This window comes from Vicia villosa, linkage group LG7, assembly GCF_029867415.1.
Source record: "Vicia villosa cultivar HV-30 ecotype Madison, WI linkage group LG7, Vvil1.0, whole genome shotgun sequence".
NCBI classification, from domain to species: domain Eukaryota; kingdom Viridiplantae; phylum Streptophyta; class Magnoliopsida; order Fabales; family Fabaceae; genus Vicia; species Vicia villosa.
Genome location: NC_081186.1, coordinates 126,778,390 through 126,794,018, shown reverse-complemented (window position 1 = coordinate 126,794,018; position 15,629 = coordinate 126,778,390). Strand labels below are relative to the sequence as shown.

Sequence of the window (15,629 nt, the reverse complement as noted above, 5' to 3'; positions counted from 1 at the left end):
ACGCTCATATTTATTTTTGTTTTATTTTCTGTTGCAACCTCCTACTGACTTAAATTGTGTGTCTGACTTAAGGTAGGTATTCCTAAGTTTTCTTAAAATAATTATATATTATTATTATTTTTAATTATTATAATTTTTTAAAATTTATTAAATAGACAATTAAATAATATATTTTTAGATATATTATTTATTCAATATATTTAAATGATAAAACTTTTTATTTAAGATAAGAGAGTGTCTTTTTTCAAAGAAAATATTATCTTATCACAAAAAATTATAAAACTATAATTTATATTACTTAAAATATATTTAATTAATTTAAAACAACTTATTATATACTTGTTTTGACTAAATTCTAGTAATAGTAATTTTTTGTGTGGACAATACATAAAAACATACAAGTCTTAATTCTTCATTTCATTTCAACCCTTAGATGCTTCCGTGGTCTGCAACCATTGGACCGTCACACATATTTCCATAACCATCGCTCATCACATTGAAGCGAATCTAACACACCAAAGATGAAGTGTGCTTTGTACCTTTCGATCTGAAATGGGTACCGTTGATTTCATCGCGTTGACATTCATAGCACTCTTTCTATTCAAAGCTCTCGATTTCGAGTTCTTGCTCTCTTTCCTCTACTTCACTTGATCTTGTTGCTGTTGTTAACTTCGAATCTTTGTTGCCATGAAGAAGAAGCTCGATACCCGTTTTCCTGCTGTGAGTATTTTTGCTTTCTTTTTCCAAAGTCTTGATCTTTTACTTGTTTTATGCTGTTTTTGGAATTAAAAATCAGATTTTTATGGTTTTGATTATATGGGTTTACTTTATTTGTTAATAATTTACCTTGTTATGATAATTTTTTTGGTTTGCATGATTTAATTTTAACCTAATTTTTGTAAATTGTAAATTTTTTTTTTTTGGTTTTGTGTGATGCTTCATGGGTTTTGAGTGATGTGATGTTAGTTTTTTTAGCTGCTTAGCTTAGTTTGGGTTTCTATGATCTATGAATCACATACACACAAACATGAACAGCTGACACTGCATGTGTCAGTATCTTGCTGGTGTCTAACACTGACCCAACATAGTTTATGATTCATACTCTTACTACTAATTTTGGATTTGTTTGGATTTTGTGACTTGAAAAATTATATGATGCATGCATCAATTGAGATTTATGATGGGTTTATGTTTTCTTTCTGGTTTTGGATAAGTGTTGTTGTTTTACTTTCTTATGTTTATGAAGCACGGAAACCTGTAGGATTAGGCGTGTCTATGAAGCACAGACACACTTGTAGGATTAGGCGTGTTGCGGTGACCGATACTTGTATGATACTCATATGATGTGTCAGAAGAGTCGAAAAAGTGTTCGATAAAATTTGTTTTTTTTCTTTGTTTTAACACTCTTCGAATACACTATTTGAATCGGTGTCTGACACCTGTATGACACTCGTACCACAGGGGTGAGACAATTAAGACAAGTGTTTTAAACAAAAGTTTGTATTTTTCTTTGCTTCACCCTTTTATATATTTTTTGGACAAATCTCTCGCATATCTAAAAGGGTTAAACACATATTGAAGTGCAATGTTATCAAGACATTAATTTTGATTAAAATATTTTTAACTCTTTTAATAATAAATGGATAAAAGAAATTCATATCCTCTCATACGAGTAAGTGGTGTTGATGTCCTATGTTTTTGACATTATCAGTTTCAGAGTGTCTGTGTTGTGTTCCCGTCTCCGTGTCGAAGTTCATGCTTCATAGTTTACTTAGCAATGATCCAATTTATGTTAGGGATATATAATGTCTATGTCGAAATTCATGCTTCATAGTTTACTTTGCAATGATCCAATTTATATGAGGGATATGTAAATTTGCAGGCTCGGATAAAGAAGATTATGCAAGCAGATGAGGATGTTGGAAAGATAGCACTGGCTGTGCCTGTTTTAGTCTGTGAGTTTCTTTAATTTACTATGTTTCTTAGTTTCAGCTCCTGCCTTTTTGTTTTGTTGACACTACTCTTTAATGCATTGCAGCTAAAGCTCTAGAGCTGTTTCTGCAAGATCTTTGTGACCGCACTTATGAAATAACTCTTCAAAGAGGGGCAAAAACCATGAATTCCTTGCATTTGTAAGTGCTATATATATTAATGACTAGGGTTTCTCTTGCATTCAATTGTCTGATTCTTTGACGATCTATGATACTTTATTCCGTCTTTCTTTCTAAATGTTTTCGTTTTTAAACAATTTGATTTCTATTATTGAACATCTGAAAATGGAGTACAATCAAGATCTATTATGTTTTTCTCGTGCCTTCATCATGAACTCATTTTATCTTCTCAACGATTCTAAAATCAAATCTAACCAATGGCAAATATAAACTGCAGAAAGCATTGTGTACAAAGCTATAATGTCTTTGACTTTCTGAAGGATGTAGTCAGCAAGGTTCCTGACTACGGCCATGGTCACGGCCATACTGATGCTGGTGGCGCTGATGATCAGGCCATTCCAAAAAGAAGGTTTGAAGTCTCGTATCTTTTTTTTAAAACCTTTCTGATGTACATGTAGTTACTAACATGCTTAAACCATGTTTCCAGGAAAGCAGCAGGTGATGATTGTAATGACAGCGATGAAGAAGCTAAGAGGGGCAAGATGGTAATTGTACTTTTTCTTGTATCTGTATAAAATCCCTGCATTTAAATTTCTTAGACACTGCTCAGCTATTTTGTCAGTGTCAATCACGCAGACACCAGATTGCATATGATTTTCTCAACCGATGTTTTCACTCAAAAACAAGACGATACTTTCATGTGCACGTGTCTACCTCATTCATCGAAATGTCCTTTAATCTAAGAAATAAGAATTATATCTCTTTGGTAAGTGTTGTTTTTCTTTAATTCCAGGTTGAGTTGGGACACCCTAGCCCTACTGGTAGGGGAAGAGGCCGAGGTAGAGGAAGAGGACGTGGTCGAGGTCGGGGACGTGCTAGTCAAAGAGAGGGACATCATCAGGAGACTGAGTTTGATCCCTTTCCTTCTATTCCCCAAGTTAGCCAACAGATTACAGATACAAATGTGGTTATACATGATATCTCAGAGCCAAGGGAGTTACCAAAGGAGAATATCGTTGCTCCTGTTGAAAACTCCGACTCACTCCGTAATATTGATCTGAATGCCAATATGAATGAAAGTGATGACAAAAAGGTCAACACAGTTGTTAATCTCGCAGTCACTATTCCTGAAACCACTAATCCCGATGCTGCTAATCCTGCACATGCTAATCCCGATGCCGCTAATCCTGCACCTGCTAATTCCGATGCCGCTAATCCTGTTGCCGCAATTCCTGAAGCCGGGAAAACCTCACTGTCTGAACCTGCTCCAGCAGACAGCATGCATCATGAAGAAATTCCGGGCTGGTCCCTTTCTGAGGTAGACAAGATGGCCATTGATACGATGCAGCTCGCACAGCGAATGGAAGAGGATGATGAAGATTATGACGAGGAGGACGAGTAAATTGTAGTATTTTGGAGGGGGAGATTAGATTAGTAGCTAAAACTTAAAAGCTCATTATAAGTGTAGAAAAGTATATACTAGCTATCATAACAAGTCTTATGTTGACTGAAGAAAAAAGGGTTGTGAATCTGAATGGCCCTTGTGTTGAATCTAATTTGTCTATGTTGTATGTTCTATTGTTGTATCTTTCTTTCCCTTAACAAGTTATGTTAGCTTGGTGTACTTTTAGTTAGATCTGTAGTGTATATTAATGTTCCATATGTAGTACATTTTATGGATCCAAACTTATTATATTGGAAATTTGGAATTGCAAATATTTTAGTCTTAGATGTAAAGTGCGGGCAAAATGGACATACCCGACGGACCGGTCTGTTTTGCCACCCCACTTGCCACATCATCCCCATCATGATCTGTGAGTAAAGTCATCAAGTAATTTCATTTTTGTTTGTGCACCCTTTATGTGATTGCATTAATTGTTCTTCATATGTAAGCTTGTATTTCCAACAAGAGATGCATGTTGCCAATGCATCTTTTTCCAACTTTACGACTATTTTTTTGGCATCTACTAGCTATTTTAGAATATAAATTATTATAAAAAGATACAAAAATGTATTTTATTTTAAGAAATGAATAATTTTTTTAGATAAATTTATCAATGTCTCTTTTTTTTTCCCTTCTTTTTCACGTCATTTTCTGTCTCTTTTTATCATCAATGTATTTTATTTTAAGAAATGAATAATTTCTTTCATTCACTTTAATTTTGTCCATCTTTCACGTCACTTTCTCTTTATCTTTTATCATAAATTTTATATATTTCTCTTTTTTCTTCCTTATTTATTCTCTTACTAAAAAATTCCGTTTTTTGTTAATATATTTTTGGGTTAATGAACTTTTTAGTCCCTCTAAATATTGCAGATTTCGTTTTTAGTCCCTCCAAAATTTTCCTTTAAGAAATCGTCCCTTCAAAATTTTTCATCTAAACTATAGGTCCCTAACGTCAAATTTGCTAGAGATTAGCTACGAATTTAGCAACCGATTAGCTACGAAATTTGACGTTAGGGACCAATAGTTCAGAAGAAAAATTTTGAAAGGATGATTTCTTGAAGGAAAATTTTGGAGGGACTAAAAACGAAATTTAAAATATTTAAAGGGACGAAAAAGTTCATTAACCCTATATTTTTTTATGGATATTTGAAAGTTAAAGTAAATGCTTATTTAACTATTGTTGTTCGATTTTATTTTTTATATGAATGTAGTGTATTTATGTAGGATTTGATAAGACTCAATTTAGAGAGTTTTTTTTTATTAGTTGTAAGAATATTTAAAAAATGTAATTAAGTTGTTTATGTAATTCAAAAGCTTAAAATAATATAAAAAACTAAGTGAGATTAATTTTAAAAAGTTTAAATGGGTTTGATGGATAATGATTTTTTTAGTCTCTCGATTTTTATCATTTTTGAATTTTTTTTGTTTCTTTTCATTTTTGCTTGTAACAATAATGACTATGATACAAATATATTTTTAAGTAGGTGACAATGATGACTAAGATAAAAATTAAAAAAAATTATTAATAAGTGTACTTGCCAAAAGTACAATACGTGATAACCCCTAGTGATTAAAGGATGCTAAAGCCTTTAGATTTGTTATAGGGTTTATAGCTAACTCACGTAAGGAGGTGAGAAGCTTTGTGTATCTAGTATTTGTGTAAATATGAGATTGTCCATTCACCCTTTAGGGTTGAGATATTTAAAGGAAATCTAGGGTCTAGATCTCTGATTCCAACGAAGCAACAACCACTTTCCAACAGTTCGAAAATGGGGTAATTGATACCCTATTAATTAGGTGAGTGTGATTAGCTTCCCCCCGACTTCTTCCATATTGTATTGAACCATGGAAACTTCACCTCCCATGATCGCACGCTTTGGGCGAGTTGTCAAAAGAGGTGGGAGATGTATTCAAGGAGAGGGTGTCTCTTCTAGAAAATGGGTGTTGGATCTAGGAAACGATCGACCAGAGAGATCCTGGAGGAGAGATGTCATATCCCTAGCCTCCACGTCATCCCTTGTGTGTCCTTTACTAATATACCTCAAGCACAGGGTTTTGTGAAGGCATAAATGATTTAGTTTCCTTCCTTTGAAATAACTCTGAGTGAACATTAAATGGAGCACTTTAGGCGAGGCTTAGGTTAATCCCCTCTAGCGAGATTTTAGTTGAGTCTCTCAGGCGAGACTTTAGTTGAGTCCCTCAGGCGAGACTTTAGTTGAGTCCATTTGGTGAGACTTCAATTGAGTCCCTCAAGCGAGACATTAGTTGATTCCCTATGGCGAGACTTCAGTTGAGTCCCTCTGGAGAGACTTTAGTTATTTTCCTTATAAAAAGAGTTTTATCAACTTGTCCTCTTAGAAACTTATTTTCAAGAAAAAAATTGCTTAAAGGTTCGTACCACGTGACACAAGCTTGTTTCAGACCATATAAAGCTTTCTTAAGTTTGAAAAGGCAGTCAGGAAAGGTTGAGTTGATAAAACCTATAAGTTGATCAACAAATACTTCCTCCTAGATGTAATCATTCAATAACATACTCTTTACATCCATTTGAAAGTGTTTGAAATTTATGATGCACATAAAAGTTAATATCATCCTTATGGCCTTAAATCGAGCTACAAGAGCGTAAGTTTCATCAAAATATATGCCTTCCTATTAATTGTATCCTTTCAAAACAAGTCTAGATTTGTTTCTTAAAACATTGTCATCTTCGTCCTGCTTGTTGCGAAAGACTCAACGAGTACCAATCACATAATTAGCTAAAGCTTTGGGAACAAGTTTCCAAACATTATTTTGTTCAAATTGATTTAGCTGCTCTTGCATGGCAAGTGACTAATATTCATCAACGATAGCCTAGTCAATTCCTTTTGGCTCAATTTATGAAACAAATGCCACAAAGTTACATACCTTGTTAAGGGAGTATCAAGTAGTAACTCCCTTAATGATGTTTCTGAATAGGACGGTCTTTAGTCGTTTGCCATTCCCTTGGAAGATCTTGATGATCTACATGAGTTTTCTCATTTAGATCTTGAACATGTTCTTTATCTAAAGCTTGATCTTGACTTTGTTCTACTTCCTGATCTGTTTCTTCTAGGTTTCTCTTTTCCGCAATACATGCACAATAGATAACCTCTACCTATACAAGTTTAGGGCTACTTTCATCAAAAGTAATGTGAATAGGTTCTTCTATAGTCAGGGTGCCCTTGTTAAAGACTCTAAAAGCTTTGCTTTAAGTGGAATATCCTATGTAAATGCCTTCATAAACTTTTGTGTCGAATTTTCTGAGGTTATCATTTCCATTGTTACGGATAAGTCATTTGCACCCAAAGACATATAAAGGATAAATATTCAAATTTCTTTCTTTATATAGCTCATAGAGCGCCAATTTTAGAATTTATGTTATCAAGACACGATTCATAATATAGCAAGTAGTACTAGATGCATCGATCGAAAAGTATTTAAGAAGATTTGTCTCATTGAACATTCTCTTCGCAAGCTCTTCTAGAGATCTGTTTTTTCTCTAAACTATCCTATTTTATTGGAGAGTTCGTGCAGTAGAAAAGTGTTCTGGACTGGCCCAATAACTAGACATGGCCTAATCCACTTCTGCACCCAGAACGGCCCAATAGCCTTGGCCCAATCAGCTAAGGACAAAGGAAGCCCATTTCCCCCCTCAGTCGAGGACACGTGTACATTTTTGTGTTTTTTTAGTCTTTCTCCATTATATTTTATTGCCTTTTTTTTTTTATAAAAAAAACAGGATTTTCATACCAAAATATTAGTTTTACCCATTTTTAGTTTCGGACACACTTAATTCGAATCAACTTTTTATTTGATAAATTATTTTTCAATTATACTTTCCAGTACATATGCTTTGAATCACACTTGAAATTGATTTAAATCTAACAATGAAATGACCCACTTGAAAATAAATTCAGCTGGATGTTATTCGAATATTTTGAAATGATCCACTTGTAGGACGTCATCGGTTCGACTTAAATTGATTTTTGGTAAAAAAAAAAAATAATATTTGAGATTTTTGGTAAAAAAAAAATAATATTTGAACCGATGATATTTCTATCGGTTTAATTTTTAGTGTTTTTTAAAAATAGAACCGAATCAAAATAATTGATTTAGTTGGTTCAATTGATTTACAATGTTTTTCTTCCGACATTATATTCCTATATGTATTCTTTACTATTATTTTTTTAAGATATTTTATGCTGTTATTTTTTTAAATAGTATTTTTTATATAATTTTTTTTGATTTATTTTTTTAAATAAATAATTTACAAGATGTTTTTAATCTATACAAAACTTAACAAATATATCGCTATCAAATTTAAAAATTGGGAAAATTGGGAATTGGCATAAGTAGGTTAAGAATAGATTTGAAAGTTTAATAATTAAAACACTACCACAACAATAACAAAAGATTTCAATATATATAAATTAACATGTTTCACACTACAAATACACATCAAATTATTTTATAACAAGATTAAAAGTAATTTCGTTGAAGAAGAAAAAACAAAAAAAGGTAAAAAAAGAGAGCTTGAATACGAAGAAGGTGACCATAACGCATCAGAACGAAAGTAGAGAGAGCAAGAGGGTGGCAGACGACGAGAACGACAATTCGGTGAGAGAAATTTTATGCAACTTATGATTTCTACTTTCGATATTTAAATTTTGATTCTAAATGCATGGTTTGCTGAAAAAAATGAAGCGTAAACGTAGAAGGAGAATGGCCGGACAAATGTAAAATTTGAGCTTAATGATGTGTTGAATAAAAAGTTAAGAGGATAACTATAGCCATTGGTTCGGTTCATCGGTCTGCCGATTTCTAAAAACTAAAATCGAGAATCGAACCACACCACTTTGGTTTTTATTAGTTCGGTTCGATTTTTAAACCGAACCAAGAACAATTGAGTTTTTTCAATTTGGTTTGAATTATCAATTTAATTGATTTTTTGTGATCTACTTACACCCCCACCCATTTGAATCATAATTTGAATCACACTAGTGTATAAAAAATTTTTTAAAAAATCTATGTAAAGTTTTGAGTTACAGTTGATATGAACATGTAAAAAATTTGAGTTACATTTGGTAACTATGTAGGAATATCAAATGCAGAAGAAGTGAGTTCAAATCCGCAACATCCCACTTATTTATATTTAATTAGGCGAATTCTAATCACTTAACTGCTCAACAAAAAAATACTTCACTTTACAAAAAATACTTCACTATCCTCATAATTTCAGTTTAACATATTCTAATCCTTTTCCTTCAAATTTTCAGACTATTTTCATTTTATTTAAAGCACTTTGATCATTGGTTGAAGATCCAATGAAGAAAATTTAAAAGTTATTGAAAGATACAATAAGTCGGGATGAAATCAATTGTAAGAGATAGATTTGTTCAAAGTATCTATTATGGAGTCAATTGAGTACTGAAGGAAAAAAAAAATCTGAAATTTATCTTTTTATTCTAAAAGTGAATTTAGAGACTTTTCTACTTCGAGATTGTTTGTACTTCAATGATAATTCAACTAATATTGAGGAAGTTCACAAGGGTGAAAATTTCCAGAAAATCTCAATAGTGTGGATTTCAAGAAAGTGAAGGCGAAGGCTTGAGGTTCAATTTTTGTTAGAATTGTCTAAATCAAGCATGCAGTTTGCAAGAATAACGAAGGCATAAAGACTCTGTAAACATTTCAAGAAACAATTGGTGAGAAAAGTACTTCAATACAATAGGTATTGAGATTGGAGTAAGCCATTATGAGGTTAGCAATGCCGATTCGGCTGAACTAGTTTAAAATGCCGATTCGGCTGAACTAGTTTGATCCTATAACCCAACATAATCAAACACGAGATTTCGAGTAGGATCAGTTGGCTTGTGAAAGATCATAAAAATTGGACCGTTAGTGTAACACCCCATTTCTACCCGGAAATTATATATAAAAAAAATTAGAGTTTTCAAAATTTCTCAATAACCAAATGAGGCGTCACATAATTGAAACAAAACAAATCACCTCGTCGCTTAAAGCGGATACATAGCACCTTTGAAATAGAATAACTTATTTTATTAAAACACAGCGGAATCACTTAAGAATGTATTTAATAAAATATCTTCAGTTAACTTATCATTTTGTCCAACCAAAATGAAACAATTAAATAGCAACATCATAAATAATATAAATCGTTCCCCCAGAGTGCTACGTATCAGAGCGACAACCGAATCGAGTAACGGCAACTAAATCTTCATACTTGAATACCTGCACGTTGCCAATATAAAGGCAACGGCAAAACAAGAGAAAAGGGTGAGATATCAAATCATATAAGTGGGCGTATGATAAATTGAATGCTAGGATTCAGACATATAAAATCATCACATCGCAAGTATCAATAACTACTATACACATCATACTTCTACAGTTCATTAGTCTCACATACTTTTCATCACACAACAAGTCATAATCATGTAAATAGTATCATCCAATAAATTTCACATAATCAAGTATGCACAAAATTCAATAGTATAATACTCAAAAGATTCAATACTATTATTCCAAATATATACACAATCCATCATTATCACATATTCACACATTTAGCCAATTATGTATCAAAACATCACCAATTTCAATTATCACATCTCATGTACACATAACAATCACATAAATGCATATATTCAAACATCACTTAACCTCAATGTGACTCAATGCAAGACATGTGACTCTATGCATGTGGTACCCAATATGGACCCAAAGTTCCACCGCTTCCGATTCATATAGCATCTAGCCACGCTTCAGATCCGGACAAGATCAAAGCCACCAAATGTAAACATATAGTTTACCGCTTTCCGAATTCACTCTAGAATCCAAGCCCCGCTTTTGTTTCAAAGCAAACCACCTTTGTTTCAAGGCACACCATGACATGAATGCATGTACAATGTTGACAAACATATGCAATTAAGATCATCTCTACCATCTTAATATTTAGCATATCACAATAATTCAACTCGATGAATTATCCACCAATTGTACACAACATTCACAACACATACATATCATTCACATATAAAAGCCCAATTAATCAATTACGATTCACAAAATCCAATTAACACTAGTAATCATACTATCTCATGTTAATTCTCATTTTGCCAATTATATATGAACATACACATTTAAAATCAAGCAATTAATCATTAAAATTAATGCTATCCAACTATCCACAGAGAATCAATATCAAAACAACATCATTGACATAATAATATATATTTCTCAACATACATATTCAAGTCAAAACACAATTACGGATAAATTCTCAAAATATCGTAATTTACCGACAAACCAAATAATTGATCCAACTTCAAGTATATTCCAATCAATTAAACTCATTGCAATTAATTTAACTATTAATTTAACCAATTAATATCAAACTATATTAATTTAATTCACTTCAATTTCTACTCCATTTCCAATTTCTAGCATTCTATTGTTCAAAACCATTTTTATTGAAAAGAATATCACGCTAGCTTTCTAACGCCTCGAACGGAGACTCAAACGGAGTTACGGTTCAAAAGATATGAATTGTTAAAGTTCCAATAAAAAAAAACACCGACGTTATACACTGACAACTCTAAACATGTCAGAATTACTCAAAACAAATAAAAATATGACTCTTAATAATTCAAAACAACTCTGACAACTTATTGTCGACTCTAACAACTCTATTGACAACTCTAACAACTCTATTGACAATTCTGTTAAATTATTATAATTTATTTATAAAGAATATTTAAACCAAACACAATTTCAGTTGATTCGTAAAATATCACAATTTCAACAAAATAACACCATCATGTTAATCTACTAATTAAACTTAGCTACCACGTAAATTTTTATCAAATTTCGGGCAACTAATTATACCACTTAATTAAGCTATTTTGATCGAACGGGACTATTTATTAGTTCAATAATTAGAACTGTTTCTAATCATGTGATCCATCTAAGTTACACCACTACATTTCCTACTGTTTCTGTATTTTTCTTTTAATTATTACTAAGTCATATAGTTTCATCACTAGAATCACTTTTATTCTAATTTTGCACTATACATGTAGCAACAAAAGGTAACAAAATGGATGGAACAGGTGATAGATGATTACAGAGTGGGGCGGCCATCTCCACATGGTGGTCTGCGTCCCCAAACAAGATAAACACATTACCAATTATTATATTAAATGAAGAAAATAATGGAACAGCAAGAAAGAAATAACGCACACATCTTACATTGTTACCGTCACTTATTTTAGCCATTTGTGCATTTCATTTTGCTTTATATATTTTCAACACTCATGGTTTATAATACGAACAGCAACAACCAAAAATGTCTAAATATCAACACAAACAGTGATGGCAAATTTCAATTTCCGGAACAAGTTAACATGGCAATTTCAAACAACAACCACAAAGAGAAAACAATATCTTATAGATCTCTAATTTTTCAGCAACAATTAACACAAGCAAAAGTAATAAATCTACACATCCAATCCCCACATACAATTGTTCATGAGCCCCATTATAGGAAGAGAACCCCACCCTTACCTTATCAATTGAAGCAACTCAATGGATCTCCGATTCACACTTCCGATTGGGCACCATAGATGGAAATCTTCAAGCTTTGTTCATCTTCTCCAAAACTTGCCTCTTTCTCTTCTATTCTTGTTTTCTCCAAAAATGACAACTACTCTTTCTCATCTCTAAAACCCTAATTTAAAATCCAATTTGGGCTTAGAGGTTAACAACTCTTATTTATTTAATATCCTCCAAAATCAATTTAGACCCAATAAGAGATATAACTCAATAACCAAAATATCACTTATAATAATAATTCCTTCAATATAATAATTCCGACTTATAAATGATATTATTCTTAATATTATTTTCTGACTTCAATTTAATAATTCCAAATTTGCCCTTAAATACACCGACAATCCAAATTCGACTAAATCGAATATTTTCGGTCTAATCTTAATTACTCAGAAAATTCCCAAAACTTCAAATATTCTTCCAATAATATTTCTAATACTGAAAATATCAGAACTCTTGATTAAATATCAATCTGCTATCCCAAACTAATACCGACTAAATCGTCTTAAAATACGAAAACTTCACTAAACACTCCAAACGTCTAGATCAAACGAATAATCGAATTTCCGGGCGTTACAACTCTCCCCCACTTAGAATATTTTCGTCCTCGAAAATCTACTTGACAACACCATCGCAACCAAATCTCGTATCCAATTCTCAAATATCCAAATCGCGTTTGGTAACACTCCAATCACTACTTCTTCGGCACAGCAACGATTCCACAAGAACACAAACACATTACTATTCTTACCAGATTCACAATAATCTACGACCCATTGTAGCATCCTGGCTCATCGCACTTATTCCAACAATCTATCAATCCAAACATCAAGATAACTCCACTTCACAGTCTTCTGACATATCTTCCTTCACCTCTTACGAGTCGTATAACAACAGTGCAACGCAATGCTTCCGCTGCGCAGCTCTGATAATTCTTCTTTAAGTCACTGGCTTGTTAAAACCCCGTCAACTGTATGGTTCACAAATTTTCAATCCAACACAGACTTCCTTAATACTCATTTTCACATTGTTGTTTCACTGTTACTTCCAAATCTTTCCCTTGCGACATTCGCTTGTACAATACTCACTACTCCAAATTGTTCATTTCGTCCGTCTCTTACTCAACCACTCCTCTCATCAAGTTACACAAACTGGTGAGCGACTACCTTCGTGATACAACATCAATACTCTTTCTCTACTATTAAGATAGCAAGACAGATCTATAACATTCAGTACGATTATCATCTACCATTAACAATGGATTGAGGGTGATCAGTTCCCCAATTTGTCAATTAGTATTCGACAACCATAGTGGAGTATAAACCGTCGTTACTTCGTAATAGCGTCATCTCCAATTTTCACTCAAATCCATTAACACCTCATAATCCAATGATTCACCTTGGATTTTTACAATACCCACAACTTCCTACTCGTTATATCTTGTCGATGAAACACCAACGTCCAAGCATATTACAAAATCTGCTTCGCAGTCACTTAGCATCACACAATCTTCAAACGTGTTTTCATCTCCAAAATTACTTCTATACTCGTACTTCACAATTCATCTCATTATCTTTCCGACGCTTCAAAAGGAGCTCAAATCGGATATCCGGAACTCAAGTTATGAATTTTTTAAAGTTTCACAATGATTCTGAATTTTCTGCGACTTGCTTACGGAGATCCTACTCCAAAAATCACTTTTCTTCGACTCAAACACATCCCAAACAACCTCTAGCATAACTCCTTATAACTCGAGAGATGCATTTTTTCATCGAAATTCCGTCTTGATATCACGGAGACAACAATTCTTTTTACAAGCTACGCGCGTCCTCGAGTTCCAACTCGGGTTTGCGATTCACAACACTTCACACATCGACTACGTCCTTTAATCACTTATGCGAGTCCAACATAAAGTCTACCGCAACTTTATCACCTCAACACTTGTCAAACACCGGTATCAGACGCAAAGGCTAAACACACCGACAAGCTCTCAGTCCTCAACCGTGCTGAACATCGTCACTCTCTAACTTCTGTCTCCCAAAATTATCCTTAACTTCACATTGTCTTCGACTCTGGTTAACATCCAAAACTCTCAACAAAACTTGCATTGTCGCTTGTCGATAACATACCTGACCATCCCTTACAACAGAAACATCTTCGAGAAGCAAAACTTCTCCCCCACTTGGAATCAAACCAATCCCTGCAACAAAACAAACAAGTACGGACAGTGTTTCACACACGTGTCGTGTACTTAAGACTAAAACACTGACAGCATTCAACTGTCGCATAACTCAACAGACTCGACAACTTGGCCGGACGGACCAACCAGGCTCTGATACCACTATTGTAACACCCCATTTCTACCCGGAAATTATATATAAAAAAAAATCAGAGTTTTCAAAATTTCTCAATAAACAAATGAGGCGTCACATAATTAAAACAAAACAAATCACCTCGTCGCATAAAGCGGATACATAGCACCTTTGAAATAGAATAACTTATTTTATTAAATACATTCTTAAGTGATTCCGCTGTGTTTTAATAAAATAAGTTATTCTATTTCAAAGGTGCTATGTATCCGCTTTATGCGACGAGGTGATTTGTTTTGTTTTAATTATGTGACGCCTCATTTGTTTATTGAGAAATTTTGAAAACTCTGATTTTTTTTATATATAATTTCCGGGTAGAAATGGGGTGTTACAGTTAGCACGACTCAATAAGTTAGTAAAGAAGGGAAAATGGTTCATACATATATGTACACACATACACAAACATGAAAATCAGAATACAGGCTCATAAAAAAGACTCATCTTGCTGCAAAAAGCGTAGCTCTCTCAAACATCCTTAGCATGTAAGATATTACGATCCAACACTTGATCTTGACTACATTGCTTCAACCCTTTATTGTCTTATTGTCTTCAATTTTGTGTAATCTTATATTTACTTATGAATGTGATGCAAAGAGGATTTAATACCTTTGATTAGGATTTCCTGCATCTATCTAAAGGTCCAATAATCTTTTTCAAAGATTTTAGAAAGCAGAAATTTATAGAAGTCACAACACCTAAAGTGCAAAACTCTCATTTGCACTAGTTACTAATTCTGCAAATTAAGTTAATAACACTCATCTAACCTTTTAAGAACACACCCTGTTGATTTTATTCTCAAATCCATATAAAGACACGCCTTTGATTCCATTATCTTAGAAATCTCTCACTCTTACCCTTATATACCCATGAACTTAGTTATAGCACAAGCATCCTAATAGTTTTCCCGAACACAGCCTATAACCATTGTTATCTCTAGTCAAAAACCAGTTTCAAAGTCATTCATGTAACTAAGATCATGAGATTCTTTGTTAAATGAAACTTAAACAAACCCATCACAAGTTGCAAAACAAAAAACTAGTGTGACCAAAGGTA

At 33.1% G+C, this 15,629-nt stretch overlaps 1 protein-coding gene across 1 annotated transcript; it reads left to right on the top strand.

The window, feature by feature from the left end:
* The first annotated feature begins 429 nt into the window (after nucleotides 1-429).
* LOC131616774 (uncharacterized) lies at nucleotides 430-3,745 on the top strand. Its single transcript, XM_058888214.1, has 6 exons — nucleotides 430-720; nucleotides 1,883-1,955; nucleotides 2,039-2,132; nucleotides 2,389-2,520; nucleotides 2,599-2,656; nucleotides 2,905-3,745. Exons 1-6 carry the CDS (start codon nucleotides 688-690, stop codon nucleotides 3,511-3,513), a joined length of 999 nt encoding a protein of 332 aa, XP_058744197.1. The 5' UTR covers nucleotides 430-687; the 3' UTR covers nucleotides 3,514-3,745.
* Nucleotides 3,746-15,629: the final 11,884 nt, after the last annotated feature.

Excerpts from the sequence above, each read along its gene's own strand:
- LOC131616774 (XM_058888214.1), top strand. The coding sequence starts at position 688 with ATGAAGAAGAAGCTCGATACCCGTTTTCCTGCT. Across the intron at positions 2,133-2,388 it reads ACCATGAATTCCTTGCATTT|AAAGCATTGTGTACAAAGCT; the intron begins GTAAGTGCTATA and ends TATAAACTGCAG. Across the intron at positions 2,521-2,598 it reads CAGGCCATTCCAAAAAGAAG|GAAAGCAGCAGGTGATGATT; the intron begins GTTTGAAGTCTC and ends CCATGTTTCCAG.